We start from the raw sequence: 20,525 nt of genomic DNA on the forward strand, positions 1-20,525 counted from the left end.
TGTCACACTAAGAACATTTTAAAAATATTTTTAAATCATTAATTTGTATTCATATTTGATGCTGCAAAATTAAACGTGATTATTTTCAAAGTTTAGATTTGAAACTGTATTTATCTGATGCAATTTTATACAACAGTTTTGTAAATTTAAATAAATACATTGCTAATTGATCTGTTGAAAATTAACCTTCCATCAGCACTTCATGAATTCTGAAAGATTCAGTTTGTCTACATTTCCTTAAAACTTTGCAGATATATTGTTGGTCACCATATCACTATTCTGCAAGTAACTTCATATGCAAACTAAATTGACAATAATTTCAAACACATTGCGCATAGGTACAAGCTTCCTTCAAGCAATATAACTACCTCTAAATATACTAACATCAAAATTGCACAGTATTGTAGTAAAGGTAAATGCCAGTATTTCACTGCTTCATGAACTCAGAGTGGATCCTCAGAAACCTAAAAACTGAGTCAATAAAATTCATTTCAATGAAAGGAATGGAACTTGAGCTACACTGGTAGTAAACCTGATAATGAATGTTTGGAACTTTGAAGCTGGCGGCAAATGCAAAATCCTGGTATTTCCTAAGGTGCTAGCTTTCCTTATGAAACTTAGTCTTTGAGCTGCTGAAGTCCTGATACTGCTGTCTCAGAATGACCTCAATGCCTAGGCATTTTATCATCTCAGAGTATCTTATTCACTTATTTGTGAAGCTGAGACTAGATTATTATAAAGCTTTACAGAGGGAGCTGAATGCTAAAACTTGGAATGGGTTTAATTTTCTACAGTCAGGAACTAACTGGTGATATAGTATCTATTCACATTTTTCCTATGCAGCAAGAGTTACAGTGATTGTTATTTTACTGGAGCTTTGTCCCTAATTCGACAGTCCTTAGATATATACAGAAGTATAACTTTCCATTGGAAAAGCAACTAGTCAGTCCGCAATGATCAACATCTAAATATAGAAACACAAAAGATTGAGAAAACAAAACCACACAATGCTGTGAATCCCCTCCACTGGCCCAGTAATCAAGGAGCCTCAGTCCTCATCACTGTAAACAGCTAGGACACCACTGCACTGGCCCAGTAATCAAGGAGCCTCAATCCTCACCAATGAAGTGTCCAGCCCCTCCCTGACAGGAATGGCTTTAGATGGCAATATCATTAAGATAAGCAAGGGCAAAATATCCTGCCCCTGCTAGGATATGATCTACCAGCCTCTGGAAAGTCGCTGGGGCATTTTTCATCTCAAAGAGCATCTTCGTGAACTCATACAAGCCAAAAGGAGTCACAGAGGCTGACTTCTTTCTAGCACTGGGAGTCAAGGGCACCTGCCAGTAACTGTTGGTAAGCTCAATGGTGGTAAGATACTTAGCCCATCCAGCTGTTCTAGGGCTTCATCTGTCCTAGGCATGGGGTAAGCAACTGACGCTGTGTGACTATTTAATGTCCTGTAGTCCAAACAGAACCTGCTGCTGCTGCCATCTTTATTTGGCACCAGCACCACTTGGGAGGCCCAGGGGCTGCTGGACTCCTGGATTACCCCTAGTTCCAACATTTCCTGTATCTCCTCCCTCAGAGTCTGTTTCATTCTCTCAGGCACCCTGTAAGGGGCCTGCTTAATAGGCCTTTGGGGTCCTGTATCCAGATGGTGTTGCACTAGATGCATGCACCCTGGTTTCCCAGTGAACATGTCCCCAAACTCCTGTAATACTGCTCGGATTTCTCGCACCTGGGTAGGGGATAGCTGCTGGGACATTGCTACCCCTTCCACTGAGGTGTCAGTCTGTGCCTCACTGAGGAAATCAGTCACCAGATCCCCCTCAGGCTCCTCCTGCTATCCACTGCAAATACTCAGCTCAAGGGCCTCCCTATCATGGTAAGGTTTCATTACGTTAACATGGTACAGTTTGTGCCCCTGCCTACTGCCTAGCAGTTCTACCATGTAGTTAACATCACTTACCTTCCTTACCACTTTGTAGGGTCCCTGCCAAGCTGCCTGCAGCTTGCTGTGTCTGACAGGAATGAGAACTATTACCTGCTGCCCCACAGCATACTCTCTAGCTCAAGCATTCCAGTCATATCAGACTTTTTTCTGCTGCTGGGCTTCTACCAGGTTCTCCTGGGCCAAGCCGATGAGTTCCCTGAGCCTTGTCCTGAGGTTTAGGACATATGCCACAACAGACTCCTTGTGGGATTCACAGTCATCCTCCCACTTATCTCAAATCAAAGCTAGAGGTCCCCTCACCCTATGCCCATGCAGAAACTCAAAGGGTGAAAAACCTTTGGATTCTTCGGGCACCTCTCTGTAAGCAAAAAATAGATGGGGCAAATATTTGTCCCACTCCCTCTTAAACTGGTCTAAAAATGCCCATAGCATCGTCTTGCATGTAGAGTTTAACCTGTCAACAAGACCATTAGTCTGGGGATGGTAGGGGGTGGTCTTTCAGAGCTTCACCTCAAAGTACTTCCACAGACAAGCCAGCAGGTCTGACATGAAATTGGCACCTCTGTCAGTCAGTATTTCCTTTGGGAAACCTGCCCTGCTAACAATCTCTAACAAACCATTTGACACCTTTACTGCCTCAATGGAGGACAGAGCTACCACTTCAGGGTATTTGGTAATATAATCTACTACCAATAGGATATAACTTTTCCCCTGTGGAACTTGGGGTACTCAGGAGCCCCACAATATCCATAGCTACCCTCTGAAATGGCTCCTCATTCATAGGCAAAGGCATCAAAGGAGCTTTCCCCTTGTCTCCTGCCTTGCCTACCTTTTGGCACTGCTCACAGGTCCTGCAGTACCCTGTTACATTTCTAGAAATCACAGGCCAATAAAAGTTCTGCATAATATGTCTGTTTGCATGTTTTATACCCATATGACCTGCAAAGGGAATATCATGGGCTATGGCTAGGAATGCCAGACGGTAGGCTCTGGGCACTACCAACTGCTGTATTCTCTCACCTTCTAGCCCTCCCTCTGGGGCCCACTCTCTATACAGTAAGCCTTTGTCCCAGTATACAGATTCCCCCTTCCCTTGAGAATCAGGTGCTTCACTAGCTACCTCCCTCAGGCCTTGTAATGTAGGGTCTGAGAGCTGAGCCCTTCCAAGCTCCCCTTCCACAGGAAGTCTGGTATTCTCTGACAGTGGTGCATCACTGTCAGCCTGGGTGCTACTACTCACCTCTGCCTTTCCAGTCATTCTGTCCAAGGGAACATCAGTACCCATAAGCAGCTGTGGCTCACCTTAAGTTTGACTACTATAGGGTAGCTCCCTCCCTTAAGTAACAACCTCACCAGTCCTGGCTGCATGTATGTGGTCTGTCTCATTCTCCCCATAGTGACCAGACCCAGATGCTTGTCTCCAAGCCTGACTGCATGTAACTGCATGCACACAGGGTTCTACATTATCAGAATCATTCCTTATCAGGACATCTGCAGGGATATCCACAAACACACCTACTTGATGGCTTCCTTTTCCACTCTTCCAGTTAAGCTGAACCCTAGCCAAAGGTATTTGGAATGGGATCCCTCCTAAAGCTCTGACTGGAGTAGACTGCCCAAGCAAGTAGTATTCCTGTGTAACCATTGCAGGCTTCACAACGGTTCGGTCAGAGGCTGTGTCTCTCTTAGCAGTGGCCTCTTTCCCATCCACTAAAATATGATATAACCTCTTGTGGGAGTTTGGTACCCTTGTTGTCTCGAGGCAATTTACTGCTGACATTTTGTCATTCCCACTTACTGACTCTCCCACCTTTTGTTCCCCACCTTGCCTCCATGGACATCTATATTCTACATGACCCCACTGGTTGCATTTAAAACATTTAACCTTTGGTCCTGGACATATACCTGGACTAGTGGCTTCCCCTGCTGCTGGCAGACTCTGTTGTTGGCAGTCTGGGCTGCCCACCATGGGTTCCCTTAGACCCATGAGCAGCACTGGGTGTCCCTTTTATGTGCAGTGATGCACTGCTTACTAGACATAGGTCTCCCTTCTTCCCTAATTCATCTGCTGTATTGCATTGTCTATCAGCTAACCAAATTCTCATGTCCTCAGGCAAAGTGCTAAGGGCTTGTTCCCTCACCAAAAGGTCTGCCAGCCATTCAAAAGTGGTGACCTGACATGCACTCACCCACCTATGAAAATAAGTGCTTAGTTCAGCAAAATATTCCTACACACTTTCATCTGCCTTGCGTCTATGCTCACAAAACTTTTTCCTATAAGCTTCAGATGTTAATTTAAATCTTTCTAAAAGACAGAACTTTACACTATAATTTAAACAATCAGTATCAGACAATTTAGAAATAGCAGTTATGGCTTTACCATGGAATAAGGGGGTCAGGAACCATACCCAGAGCCCTTGGTCAACATTATACTGTTTACATACCCTTTCAAACATATGAATGAAACTATCAAAATTATCCCCCTCTGTAAATTGTGGAAGAATTTACTGACCTTTTTTGCTTCTGGGGTTTGGTTACTCTCTTCCCTGTTACCTCCATGACTCTGGTGAAGAGTCAGCATCTCCGTTTCATGTTGTCTCTGCCTTTCCTTCTCCTCAGCCTCCAAACATCACAGTTTCTCATTTTCCTCAGCCTCAAGATGTTTCAGTCTCTCTGGTGTGTCTATTTCTAAATGCTTAGCCTCCAGCTCAAGTATATTTAATTCCAGATGGATTTTTAAGTTCTCTGTGGAAAGGTTGAGCTGTCCATTTTCTGGGAGTTATGCATCTTCAAGGCCAGTCTGATTGTCCTCTTGGTTGATATTCTGTGATGCAGCTGTGACTAAAGTTGCAATCATGTCTGCTTTAGTCAGACTGGCATGCACCAGTCCTTTAGCCTGGCACATCTCAGCCAACTGGCTCCTTCTCAACATGTTATACTCTTCTGCTGACATGTTTGCCTGTTCTCCCTGACTAGCTACGCTAGCAAAAATAAATAAATAAAACAATTGTGATATGAAAATCTGGATGTTCACTGCATGGCTGATTGAGAGTACAAACACCTTCAGTGACCACTGTACACAAGCTACAGGAATTCAATATCCACACCACTACAAGCCAATTAATATGTGATGTGGATATCCCACCACTGTCCACCAATTAATATGTGATGCCTCTGCACTGGCCCAGTAATCAAGGAGCCTCAATCCTCACCACTGTCAACAGCTAGGGGACGTACACATTGGAAGGAAGACAAGTACACACACAGTAAAGTGTAATTTCCCTTAAGAGCAAACACAAATCAAAGTCAGTCTGGGGCTGGTTTCTCCCTCTCTCTTCAGATCCCCAGTAAGACTCCCCACTGGCACAGCTATAGAGTTAAGTCCCTAACCAGGGATCCAAGCCAAGTCCTCCCAACACTCTTTCTGTCCAACCAATGCTTCATGTTCTTGCCCAAGTAGCATTTAAACATTGAGATGCACATACACACACACACACACACACACACACACACACACACACACACACACACACACACACACACTCTTTGAGATTTGATTTATAAACAAACTCACACCTGGAAAAGGCTGGCACAGATTTACTATCTATGCCCCCTTATGCCCAGACTATAAGGTAGTCATCACTGCCACCAGAACCTCTTATCTTCTACTTTAAGGCCCTTACCAAAGGGTGTCCAATCCTACTGTGTAGTGTTACTAATAATCCAAATGAAAGTCTGACCAAGAGCAAGGCTGTTGGAGCGGCCTGTACAGTGTCACCAAATACATATTCAAGTATGCTAAGAGCTTAAATATGTCTCACAAATATCAGCCATAAAGGTAAGCTTAAATATATTTAATATTAAATAATAAAGGAACAAGACGATACTAAGTCAAACAACACAGTAACTTCAGAGTTCAAAATCACAGGAAATATTTAAAACAACACTGCAGGACAGTCTCAAATAAACAAAGAAAACATCTAAACTAATCTTTACTATATTCCTACTATCTGTATCTAAAAGAGATACTATGCCCTAAATCTTACTTACAGCAAGTGCATATTGTGATGATGATGAGTGGATATTTCCAGGTCAAAGAGATAATACAAAATGCACAGTGTCTCTCTGAGAGAGTTCTTAAATTGATATCAAACATTACTGCTGGGCCATCTTGGATAACATCACTTTTTTGTCACCTGATTTCAGTCCTCAGGCTAAACAGAAACTTAACAAAATTTAACAACTCTGTGTGAAAAATATATATCTAAGATCTTTGCAGATCTTGGAAGTTGTAAAACAATAAAACTCTTTTACATTTGAAACCTAGTAATTACTTTTCTCCAAGACAATACAAAAAACTTCTAGCTCTAGACATTGTGTCTGTTACTGAACTGAAACTGACAGATAACATCTTTTGTTTATGGCACAGCTACAAAGTAACTTAACCTCAGCTATTCTTAAGTTTTTGGAAGTTAATTTTCTATGTTCCAGCAGGGTATGTTGTGGTTATATTCTTGAAGCTTAGTACATAACATACATTTCTGTATAAATTGTATCAATATTCACAAATGATATAGAATTATTTACAAAATTCCAGATAGCTGGGCATGCAGTGTCACAAATGCCTCCCTGCATCCCTACATAGGATCATAGGAGGTTACTAGGCTATTGGCCCTCAGGCCCTTATAAGTCTAAACAAGAGTTTTGCCCATGTTTAGACAATTCAGCACCTGATTCCCCTGTCCAGCAGGGACATGGGTGGAATCCCAGGGGTATATTTTCTGTTTCCCATCCAGTTATCCAGGCTGCACTTAAAAAGGGATTATGAGGTACTCTGCTTGATGTGGAGAGGGAGTCTATTCCATAGATGGGGGAGTCTCTGGGACATAAATCTGTCCCGCCAACAAGTCCTGTTGATGTCACAGACGAGGTTGAGGCCACCCATGTGAGTTACTTGAGCTTGATTTATGGATATACAGCACTTCCATCAAGGTGAGGTCCAAGATCCAAAGGTTATAGAAGTGACCCTGCTTATAATTTTTAAATACTCTGAAAGTACCCAGATATCTGGATGAAGGAACAAAAGGTGTACCTTTATAATATAAAAAGTTATTAAACCCAAAATGAACATCATAGGAAAATAGAAGAGGAACACCTTTCTCAATATTGGGAATTTACACAATAATTGGGTACTTACATGATAATCCACTTGTTCTTCAGACTCATATTTGCATGATAAATGTTATATATCATGGAAAATGCAGTTATAACCGCCTTTTTTATTTGTGCCTGTCGAGCTTATATTTTATGCAACATGTTTCTATGTTATTTTCCCAAAAGAGATTATCAAAACTGCATTATGTTTCAAAGATTAATGAAAATTAAACTGATGTTAGCAAAAATGAACTGCTGCTCAAAATTTACTGTTAAATTCAAAAGAAGTTAGAACTCAAATAAGATTTAAACTCCATGAAAACTCTTAGTGGTTTTCTATATATTTAATCAATGTAGTACTGAAATCAAGGAAGGAATTAAGGTTAGAAATAATGAAAGCAATTTAGGAAGTGGGAGAAAGCTTCGTAATCAACTGCCTGGCAAGTTCAGAACTCATTGCACATTGCCTTGTGAAGGTTTAAATTTCTATTATACAATGACTGGCCATTAACATTCCAAAACGAGCACACTGATTGGCCAACCCAATCAGCGTGCTCATTGTAAATCCGAAAAAATACCAACAGAAAAAGGTCCAGTCGCCTGGACTTTTTTCCGTTGGTATATTCTTTAATTTTAATTTTAACTTTTTTTTTCAACAAAAATAAAAACAAAATTTGTAGTCCAGACTCCGGAGATACGAGAGACACCATGCAGAAAATACAAGGGAAATCAGTTATGCTGTTTAAAACTAAAGACACGTACCTGATTTCCCTTGTATTTCCTCCATTCTGTCTCTCTCCTACCCTAAACTTCTGGAATCTTTTTTTTTTAATTAAAAAAAAAAAGAAAGGAAAAGCGAAGCAACAGAGATCTTCTTTTCTCCGTTGCTTACTTTCCTGAGCACTGATGTACCGGGTATACATCGGAATGCAAGTCCCATATGCATGCGCAGTACATCAACACAAGGAAGCAGTATACCACCAGCCAAAGAAAAACAGTAATGCGCCATTATACAAAGACATTATTTAAGAAACATAAGTATTTTTTTCTTTAAATAATGTCATTGTATAATAGCAATAACCGACTCCGTGGTTGTGGTATATTGAATTTTAGCCATGGTTGGCTTTATTTAATCACTCGGGCTTCGTCCTCATGATTAAACCATACCAACTGTGGGTAAATCTTCAATATACCACATCAACATCATCGTTTATTGCTATAATAAATAATAGTCAAAAAGTACGCAGTCAAATAGTATATAAAGAAAAAAAGTAAAAATTAGTGCTATTTAATGGCACATAGGGAAATGTATTGTCAGGTAATTTCACAGCTGTAGCATAAGTGCATTTGTCACTTTTACAAATGTTCTCTGCATGACATGAAATGACCCTGACAAATGTTAAAGGGTAGAAAGGACTGCGTCACATGCAACTAATATGTTTCTTGATACATACAGATGATATGTTCCTCCAAGGCATGTGAGCTATTTTTAGCAGCTTAGTGATGATAAAAATTCAGCTCTGTGCACAAGTGTTTTGCTCATATCTGAACTCTGCAGAGGACATCCTATTTTTTACATCAAAATGATCATTGAATTAAAAAAAAAAACAGATCCCAAATCATTAATTGAAGTGAAGCACAGTATGAATGTTATTGTTAAGTATGAATTTAAAATCAAGATCAAGAATCGTTGTGTCCTTATATGATGAATGTTTTATCTATATTCTTACAAATGCAGTGACTAAGTAAAAAATCAACAACAATTTCATTCATTCAAAGACTTTTAGCTTCTTTGCTTCTGTAGGGATATAAATGAAATGCAGAATTCCCATCCTTGTGACTGTGTAATGTGCAAGGATGGAACATTCAGTCCATTTAACTACTGTAAGTAAAAATAAACAGTCAAATAAGCAGAAGGTACACACACACATGAGTGTGCACGCACAAACACACACACACACACACACACACACACACACACACACACACACACACACACACACACACACACACGCACACACGCACACAAACACGCACACACACAAGGACACACATGCACACATTTAAAAAATTATGTAGTGTTCACCTTGAGGAAACCAATTCTAATTTGCATTAATCCTTTTTTATATTTGTTTTGCAAGTGAAACAGACATCAAACTACAGATATAGATTTTTTTCTGAGTTCCATACAACTATTTGCTCCCTCTCAGATAAAAAAAAAATTGTTTAGCACCTACAAACTCATCTCACTATAAAGCATTTTGTTTAGGCTCACTTATTGTTAGCCATCCCTTTCTGTCCAAAATATAGTGCTGTCCATGTAGAAAGCAGTCATATACTTCATCATGCAAACTTCAATGTGGACATCTGTCTACATATAGAACTCAGCTGCCTCCCTTCTTAGAGATGGAGTGGCTGGCTACCAAGCACTGAAATCCCAACACCTCAGGCTGATTTCTGGCACTGCATTTGTTAACTGAATCTTGTCTATCGACATTGACAGATACAAGATCTCCCTCTGTACCAGTGAGCTTCTAAGATTTGAGCAGGTGTAGGTCTTCACAACCAAGTTTAACGATCAACAACAGCTGATGTAAATGGACTGTACCAAAAGAAGTGAATTCTCTAACTCCTGTTAACAGCTGCTAAGGCAAAATTAGCAACTGATGCATCCATTTCTTCCCATTAATGTGCTGTGCCTATGAAATGAAATGAAGAGTGCATCACAACCAGATAACACCTACGTGTATTTCACAAGTTCTTACAAAGGCAGGCTTATAGACAGCAAGGACACTGTCTCCAAATAGACTTGTAATGAACATCCTATCCCTACACACTCTGCTTCCTATGACCACTAGACTGTGATTAATAATCAGAGAAGGCCTATCAAACTCACTACCTGTGGATGTGTAAAACTACCTCAGCAATGGTATATTTACTAGAAAAAAATTCTCCCAGTGTAGTTGGTATAGCTGATTTACAGTGGTTTAGCTCCATTAAAATTTCCTCTTCTCTGCCTTCTATGTTGCTATACTTCGCATATGTAGTTGTACCTGCTGTCAGGTCAGTTAGGTGCACACAGTTAAATAAATTAGTCTAATTTCCTTTTGAGACATTTGGCTTCCCCTTCCCTCCTCCACCTCCTGTTCGCTTCTTAACACAATTTTTCAGTTTATTTCTAAGCATTCTCCTCTCCTAACCATTGGACATCTCTTTCATTATATCAATAGGCACAAATGGGCTTCAGAGTGCAGTCACGTGTGATTGCATGCAACTGAGCATGTGCATGCCTATGTCAGCTTCTCATAAACATTAATTCCTACTGTATCCTTGTCAAACCCCTTTTTCTTCCATTCATTTCCTCACTTTAATAGCACATCGTCTTTTCTTAGTCATATATTAAAAGCCCAATTTCTCCAGCTGTATATGTGAAACACTACTCTGACTATTTTTTTTCTCTTTGCACAGTACTCCATACAATCAGTAATACTGCCCTTATCTTCTGATCCATAGGTTCATCACTGTGTTTCATACAATGTGAGTAAAAATTAAAAAGTGAGTAATTCTACTGGTTACCTCCATAGTAGATGACTTGGGGACATGCCACAACTTTTCAGGTAACAAGTGGGAGTGCCATAATATTAGCAAAGTATTTTTCCATTGGAGCATGCTCTGTGCAGTTTTGTCTTTAATAAGTTTAAATATATATGTATATGTATATTACCTGTTGTGTTTCCATGTACTACACTGCATTATTTAACTTGAATTTTGTAGTGCATATGAAATGCTGATATAATACTTTTTTTGTGCTGTTTTCTGTTTTGTGTCCTGGTAAAAAGAGTCACTAACCCAGTGAGGTCTTCCAAGCCAATGCAGAAGTGTCACTTTGGCCATACAACTGATTTTGTGTATAATGGACTAACAGTGATGTCCATAAACATGCCACAGAGCATGTTGTGAATGTTGTATGTTTTACCACAGACATGGTAGACCTAAAGGATTGGCTTATTTGAACATATATTTCAACTGTGACACAACAATTCCTTTGTAAAGTAGTACACTTATCAGGCGGAAGGTCCACGGGACTCACAATTTTTTTTTATTAGTGTCGCACAGACTAGGCCAATTAGCTAGGATGTATCATTATATTTATATATGTAGGCATCATATATCTGTTTACCTCCCACCTCTTACCTCATCTATGCCTAGATAATATGAAATAGGCTGAAGATCTGTTCTCGTGCTAGTCATAATTTGAGACTATGCACTTTGCTTGCTAAAATATCTATAGAAATGTATCTTTAAATGTATTCCAGACATATGCATGGTTTAGCTCTTTAAGTAATTTGACCTGTACACAGCTTTTTATAGTGGGAAGGATTCTTTAAAGTCTACCTCCTCATGGTAAGGCAAATGCCAGGATCATGAACCCATACAAAAATAATCTGCTAATTACTTTTCTACATGTTAATACATTGTAATGCGATATTGCGATCTAAGCAAGTTGAGCCATTTCAGTTATTTCCTTAAAATGTTTGTTTACTAGGTAGGTCAATGGACCTTTTTAAATGTTAACCCCAAGAGGCATAGTAACAGTGGGATACATTGAAGAAAACTGCACTCTCTTCACTATGTTATATAACTGTGTTGAAAAGTTAAAGCTTTAAGAAGTTGAAGCCAGTGAGTGGATTTAATAAAAGATCTGCACACTGAAAACCTAGTGCTCTGACCAAAAAATGAGACTTTATTAGAATTCTCCTGAGCCCTAAGTTAATGAAAACTCTATCCACGTCACCCTTGTGCATTATTCAGAAGAATGAAATCTAAATCAGGAATCCCTTGACTCATGTGGGTTAATGAAAGCTCAGTCTATAAACTCAATAAACTCTGCAGCACTTTAAATGAGAGTTTGAGATCTAAATCAGAAGTCCCCTGAGCCAAATGGATTAATGAACGTTTGGTCTACAGACTTTCTTCTACAACACTCATGCTCTGATTGAGAATCTATGATCGAAGTGCATGCCCTACTTTAACAAAATCATTGTAGGCTAACTTGTTATTAAGAGGAAAGAAAATTAAATATATGAATGACCCAAAAGACATGTAAACTAACAGTTAGATTGCCATGTTTGAAACATGGACAACAGCAGTATGTTCTTAACATGTAAGTAACATCCTGCTATCTAGTAGCACAAATGTCACTTAACAATTCTGTATACCTAGTTCATAGTTTAGTTTAGTTCATAGTACTAAGCTAACTGCCCTTGCGAGCCATTTTTAAGTCTAGCCAATTATCCCTTGTGAGACTCAAACCCTGCACCTTGCATTAGTAAGGCAAACACCTTAGCCATTAAGCCATCCTCCTGGACTCTAGAGTAAGTGAGAGAGAGAAAAAGAGAAATAGGAAGGAAATCTTCTTTAATAATAAAATAATACATAGATTATTTCAATTAATATAAGCTAATCAGCCTATACCAGCACAGAAAAATAATTTTCTTGGGTGGCGAAAGCCAGGGTATCTTTTGGCTAGGTTTATATAGGCCCTAGGGCCGATAGCCTAGAACCTACCTATGAACCTATGAACCTACGTAAATGAATCAAACATATTTTACTTACTTATTTATTTAATTTGTTTACTTACTTGCATACTTATATATTTGTTTAACTATTTTATTTGCAGTGTTAATTAGGTTAGTCCAATTGAGCCAGAAGCCATTTTCAACACAGACCCAGTAAGAGAAGCTTCATAAGACAGACACAAAATCTAGTTACAATACAAACAGAAGTGGTATGCTGTGCATTACAAGTCAGTGTGCATTGCATTTTACAGAGTGTGTTTGGGTTATACATTGTACTACAATGTTAACATGATATAAGGCATTCACAATGCAATAGGAAGAACATGAACAGATCTGGGTTGGAGTTACACAAAAATTGTAAAAGACCCTCTAGGTCATTTATTGGAGACATGGTTTTGGGAAAATATATTTAATAAGACATTGATAATAACAGCTACTACTGTCAGAGTAAAGAGATTTTTACTAGATGTAATATTAAATACAGATAACTTGGCGCTAGCAATAAAAGGGGTAGGTAAACATTACAGGATGGAGAGGTAGGAATTAGAATGAAGAAAGGAAAGGGATGGTTAGACTATAGAGTCACTAAGACAAAGTGTATTTAAAAGGATATACCAGCTAATCATTTAGAAGTACTGAAAAGTCCATCAGCGATTGCACCAAATTATTTTTTTATCACGCCAACTCTTTATTGAAACAACCATTTAACCAAAAATGTTGTAGAAGCAGTGCAACTTCTCTAATGTTGAGCATGTAGTAATAACACATAACCAATTATGCACTTTGAAATACAAAGGTAATAACCATTCAGACATACAAATACAAAGCTAATAACCATTCAGACCATTAAAGCAAATCATACACATTGCTAGTCCAGTTCCTTTTCCCACAGTAAATTAATTTTTAAAGGCAAGCAAACAAATATAAAAAAATAAATAAATAAAATCTACTGTAAAAACAGCAACTTAGCCAGTGAGCAGAATGTTCATAGGTTCTTAGGTTCATAGTCTCATGTAAGTGACTAGAAATGTATTTTCAAGCTATGTTTTGACAAGTTAATTGGATAACCAACCATGTCTCTGCAATCACTCTTCAGAAAATACACACCAGAAACAAAGCATATGACACAGCTAATTTAAAACATAACATTCAAAGCATCAGGTACGAACAATGCATTAGTGAGATTTGAATATGCAGGGGAAAGAGTGTTAACTCTGAAGTCCTTTAAAGCCTGTCTTCGCCTGCTGATTTTATGTCAGCAACAAACATACTTTTCATTAAATTCTTAGCTCATTTTGATTATTCATTGTCTGAAGAAGAGCACCATAAAAAAGTAACTCACTCCATGCGATATTCTTGGTCTGATAAACATCAAGTAAGTTGTTGGTCCTGGTGACATAACAATCATGGGTCTAAATGTCTCCTAGTATGGCTCAGAATTATAGTATAAAAGGTGTTTGGGCTTTCAGATAAGTCCTTGGACTAGGTTTCTTTTTGCCGAAAATCATCTTTCAAAGGAACACTACACACACATTAAAGATATGCCACAAAGCCTTTACACAGGCCCTGGAAACACTGAAGCACTATCTTGAGTAGTTGGGTTGCACATGATAACCTAAACCACATTTAGTAGCTAAAATACTCTTACAGGTAAAGAAAATTTACCACACATATACCAATTTATAAATAAATACTGTTTCATTGCAATTACAGAAAAAATATGGATAGCAAGAACATATTTAATATATCTCAAAACTGATATAAACTAGGTATCTGAATCAAGGTTGGTTTCAGAGAGCCTGTCAAGCTGTGAATAGTAACTTGCTCAGAATTTTATAGACCCTACAATACACCACTCTTTTTTTTCTTTTCAATGGAAAATGCAACAGCCAGCTAAATCACTCAGCCTTACATAAAATCACAAATAAATCTACACACTCTGGTCCTGTGATATCAAGTGTTAAAATGAAGTCTGATTACATCATGACAATTTTTATATGATGCATAATGAAATGTTGTTCGGGTATATTAACATACTTTGTGTAATGTTGCTGTGCTTATATTCTGAATTATTGTGATATAGCATTCATTGTCTTCTGGAGGGCAGGATGAGGAATTAAGGTGAAGAAGGACAGCATTATGGCTACCCTTATACCCGAAAACCTCACCATCATAAAGAAACACACACACACACACACACACACACACACACACACACACACACACACACACACACACACACACACACACGCAAGCACGCACACACACACACACACACACATCCGTGTGCTCATGTACATATGTCTACACATGCATGCATTCACATCTAATCACACAAATGTGCACACAAGCACACAAAGTCACCACAACTAAAAAATAATGCTTCCCTTTCATTTCTCCTTAGAAGAGTTGACATTTATACGTATTGTTTTTCTAGTAAATATCTGATTTGATGAACTTCAGGTGTTTTACTGTATCACGGATTTCTTCTAGTAACCTTGAGCTATGGAAAAAAAAAAAAAAAATATATATATATATATATATATATATATATATATATATATATGTATATATATATAGATACATACAGATAGATATCTCAGAGTAAGTATCTAAAGCCATTCTGCAGATAACTGTACATGTACCACTGTCACAGTAAGCAAGATAAAGCCATGCAGCCACCATATGTTACTATAAATAAAGCAATTCAGCCTCCTGGGTGCTGTTACACAAGCTGGAATTGTAGCTGTAAAGGTGATAATTTCTCACAACACCTAACTCTCTTTGCTTTGCTATATTTAAAGCAGTGTACCATACTTCGCCTTGTTCATCTAATTTTTCCACCTTGTTATATTGTGCCTGCTTTCAGTCCTTCCCTTTTAGATAATTAAATTATATGCAACTACATATGTTATACTGGGAGTAAGAACTCAATCACACATACGTACATACCAGCTCATTTTGTGTTCCTGCTTAAATACTTAAGTTTTGATTTTTTTTTATATACTCCTTAATGGCCATGCTAACTTGTGAATCTGTTAGAGATCATTTTCAAAATGCTTATGGAGACAGCTTGGGTGGGAGTTGGGAGCAGTCTTCCTTCGCAGCTCTTCTTCCTTATGCAATGTAAGACTGCCTGCAAGGCATAGTGTAACAGAAGAGTTAAACATACAGGGCTTCCCCCAGATGAAGCAATTTGTGTCTGTCGGCTTTAACGCTTTGCGCCATTAAGCCATGCTATTATATACTCACAGACGAGCTTCACTTCTGCTTTGATCTGACTTGCAATACTTTGAACTGGATCCATACATTTTAAGTCCTTATATCTGATTTGAAACTTCCTTTTCCGAAAATCAAGATTGCAGTTAAATGTGTCATTATTTGAAAGCATGGGTGTCCATATGTGAGTATGAGAGTGAGGAAGAGAGAGAGAGAGACAGCAAGAGACAAATATAGAACTCCTGATGTTAAGTGGAGAGAAAAAAAGAGGCAGAGTGAAATGATGAGGAGATGAGAACAGTAGGTAGATTGCTAGAAATAGTATCTCGTAGAATATTTTAAGTGGGTCAGTGTGGTATACTTAACAGCCATCTGCAACCATTTTGTTTTTATTTCCACCTCTACTTACTGCAGCTGTTTCACTTAACCGTATGCATTGTATTCACAAGTGGAACTTAGTGGGTTAAACGGATGCATCTGTGTGCTTATTAATCCTATGTAAGGCTGCTACATCAGTTTTTCCATTAAAACAAGAAACAAAACTTTTAACCAAATGAGGTTTTGCAGAGCTACGAGGTAATCCGAGTATGCCAGAGGAAAACAAACTTGTCATCTAAATTTGATATGAATAATTTTCAGTCCATGCTGTGGATGCATACACACACATGAAAGAGTCATACTTTACTATTTTGCTTGTACTGACTGCTTCAGTGAAGTGAGAACTTGCTTGCAAATTAAACAGTCTGAATGATAAGGTTCTCTCAAGTCAAGCTAACAGACGTTAGATGCATCAGTGGCTAGAGAGACATACAGAAAAAAACAGTCAAATATGCATACTACAACACCATTTTATTTTCTTCTGCAATTTGCATCCACTACTGAAAAATATTTCACATGATCAAGTGACATAATATCACAAAAAAATCAGGTGCAATTATTATGAAAAATAAAAATAATGGTGTATTGGAATAACCCCTGGTACTCATCTAATGAACTGTGACATAAGTCATGTGAATGATTAGTAAATATGAAACTGACAATGCCAATAACAGCAGGCAGCGGCCACCAGAGCAAATAAATAGGAAAATAAGCATAAAGATAATCCTTACAAACTGCTAACAGCCTGACAGTTAAAAAGAAGGGTAGGTGGATTAATCTTTCTTGCCATCCATGCCAAATGGCAACCATGCTGCACTGTGTGTAGGTGAGATTTTGTAAATAAATGTTAAGCTAAAACTGTCAAATGACTATGATAAAAGCTATTTCAATAGGTCAGTTGCAAACTACATTATCTAGTGATTCTGCTGGCATCTATATTCAGCAGCTAGAGATTGCATGCTACCATTTAAAACTGGTGTTAAAACTTTCTTCAGAAATGTGAAACACTGGCAACCAGCCTGATGGGTTTTACTGTCATCTAACACATGTGGTAATCTAAACAGCGATCTCTAAACTTTTAAACTTGCCATGAATTGTTAGGGCAGCTTGTTGAAGCTCACTATTGTTTTAAGTAATTGTATTTCAAGAGTTTGGTAACAAGTTACTTTGCATGCTGTTAAAAAAAAAAGAAATTTAAATCCAGACCCCCTGATGTGGGAGGAGAATAGAGAATGATTGGCAGGTGTAAGGTAGATGAGGGCCGTCTTAAAACAGTGCAGTAACCTGCTTAGTGTTTTCACCTCAACCTCTGTCTTCACCTCTCTCTTTCTCGGATCACGTAGGACAGAAAGGTGGTGGGAAAGGTGGATGGTAGTAGTTTGTATCTGCAGTGGATACAAAGTCTGATGCCAGAGAATACCAGCACCAAGTAAAAGGAGGCTTTACTTACCATATGAAGTCAGTACAGTGGCTGCAAAAGGTGGGCTGCTTGAAGAAGCGAGCGATAAACTGGTGGTTCTTCACCTCATGTACATTCTTCTGCCTAAGGGCTCCTTTCCGGTAAAACTTATTGGCGGCATGAACACTGGATCCCAAATTATTCTGAGCCATATTATAACAGAGGTGTTAGAAAATGGAAATAAAAGAGTGAAAACAAGGAAAACAAAAAGAAAAGAAAAAATGGGGGTAGGAGAGGCAAAGAAAAAGTAGATTATGTAGTCAGATCCAATAGCTTATAGAAACTGACATAAACTGGAGATGGAATGAGAGAGAAAAAACAGTTTCTCTCTAAATCAGCAATGATGTTCCAGTAGGAAATCCCTGGGAATGAGAAATCCGAGCTTAGCCCTATTGCTCTCTGTACCAGAAGAGCATCTAAAGGTACTTTGTATATTTCACTCTCCAATCTAGAAGGAAGGAGGGAAGGAGGAAGAGAAAGGAGGAGTCTGGATAAACGCCAAGACAGTTCTCAGTATGTGGTACAGTTCATTTAAAGCTGCACAGCATAATTTGCACGACAATGGCAAATAGGACAAAATGAGCATCAGTAGCTTTAAAGCTTTTTCTCGAAGAAGGAGAGCAGATAGGCTGTCTAACATTTTAAGAATTCATTTAAGCTCATACTGAGAAAGCAGAGGAAAGAAACGCTGTATTGCTCACAAGCTGAAGTAATAAACTATGGAGATGCTTGTAACATCTTTCAAACTTGAATTTGTTTCTTACCATCTCCACCAGAAACCTGTGTGATCATAAGCAAATCCATTATTATACCTGTTTTCCACACAGTTCATATCTATAATATGGCATGCACAGAATCTTATCTTGTCACTAAATAATTAAAATGAAAATAATATACACTGTTTCCTAGAATAGCAATGTGTTTTTTTTTTATAAAAATGCAGTCACATGTCCAGTATTGTTGAAGCTGCAGGTATGAATATTATACATATATGTATTATATGCAGACAGATGCATGCACACGTTTGCATGCACACACACACACACACACACACACACACACACACACACACACACACACACACACACACGGGATGTTCTGATATAATCCCATACAAAGATATACTTGTTTATGTTAACAGATGCTTGTAACAGCAGTCTTGTTTTCAAAGACTCAGATATAAATAATTAATGAAGAAGAAATGCAAACGGCATATGGACATGTAACATCAGTAAGTACATAAACAGGCAATGATTCAGTACATATTGCCATATGTATTACCTTATCCCAGTTGTTCCAGATTATTAAATGATAAAAAATAAGAACAAAAAATAAGACAATAACTATAGTTATCCTTAGCTGATATAATCACATAACCATGAAGTTACAGAACATATAAAATAGGTCAGCATATTAGCTGTCAGGATTTGAGGAAAAAGTTGGTGTACCTGCAAGATATGCATGAATATTCAGAAGTACAGATTAAAGAATTGCTGTCTGTCAGATGTGAACAACTTGCATAAAATTTTGCATCATAAAACTAGCAGACATAACATGGTTTCATGTGCAGTAATGCTTCTGCTGTACCCCAAACATAGTTTATACCAGTCATATAGTGTTCATTACTATAACAAATGAAACCTCCCACCCATACGCAACTGCAGAAATGTTACAGCAGCATGAGAGAGCATAGCTTTTAAAGATCACTACACTGTAAACAGAACTGAGCAGTGCAGATAAAAGTCCATAGTACATAAGAACATAATGGTAATATCCAAATTCAACCAAGGCCCATATGACATTTGAAATACAGTAAAGTACACCACAAGAAAATGGCACAATTCTCAGCATCTCATTACAGTAGCTACATGCTAAAAGTTCAGCAATAATTTTAATTCCTTCTGAAGTAGATGTGCAGCAGTCTGAAGTGAAAATGACAACACTGCATGAATTTCATGGAAAGTGCATCACTTGTGCACATAAAGAAACAAACATGTCAAATTGTTGAATGGACTATAGAGTCGGGGACCAAAATGGATTAAAGTGGGAGTAGTAATGCAGTTCCTGATTCCTATTACTTGTTAATCTCCCCAGAGAAGTTGTCAGCATGGTATATACTGTCAGATTGTTCATTCACAAACAGAAATGTCTAGGGGCTTGTTTCAGTAGAATTACCAAATGTGGCACTTATGGAAGAAATGAAAACCGGATAGTAATCTTTACCCAATTCCCAGTCCTTTGACACAAAACTAGATTTCATTTTTTAGCACAGAGCTGTTACTATTTACATTTTGAGTCCCTTGAGTCCTTATAAGGCATGTGGATTCCTTAAGTTTGTTTTCTGTGTATTTGGGGCAAGTGTTGTGACATGGCATCCTCTTACAGGACTTCCTGATAGTATTTTAATTCCATTCTCATGAGGTGAGTTTTTCTTTTATAAGGAGAAGAGGCTTCCAGTGCTTGTGTGTTGTTAAAAGTTAATTTTTAGCCTAGGGCTATCATTTATATTTTGAATCCCTCAAGTCCTTATAAGGGCTGAGAATTCTTTAAGTTTGTTTCCTATGTGTTTGGGGCAAGTGTTATGACATAGCATCCTGTTACAGGACTTCCTGATAGTATTTTATCTCTATTTTCCTGAACGTATGCAAGTAAGCAGGAGTGTCTCATGTTGATGAGAAGACGCAAAGATGTGTTTAGTGTCTTTGTGTCTTAACCGTGGTAGGGGCTGCAATATTCTGTCTTGTTCAGGGTATGGAAGAAATGGTTACATTTTCTTTAC

At 38.2% G+C, this 20,525-nt stretch overlaps 1 protein-coding gene across 1 annotated transcript in view; it reads right to left on the bottom strand.

The window, feature by feature from the left end:
* The window catches only part of PRKCG (protein kinase C gamma), a 4,166,346-nt gene extending 4,148,206 nt beyond the window's left edge, over positions 1–18,140 (bottom strand). The window contains exon 1 of the mRNA XM_044080462.1: positions 17,738–18,140. Coding sequence (XP_043936397.1) covers positions 17,738–17,898 — 161 coding nt within the window. The 5' untranslated portion in view covers positions 17,899–18,140. The remainder of the gene's footprint in view (positions 1–17,737) is intronic.
* Between the last annotated feature and the right edge of the window lie 2,385 nt (positions 18,141–20,525).

The sequence above is a fragment of the Protopterus annectens genome, chromosome 1.part1 (genome assembly GCF_019279795.1).
Source record: "Protopterus annectens isolate FY-2018-M chromosome 1.part1, PAN1.0, whole genome shotgun sequence".
NCBI classification, from domain to species: Eukaryota; Metazoa; Chordata; order Ceratodontiformes; family Protopteridae; genus Protopterus; species Protopterus annectens.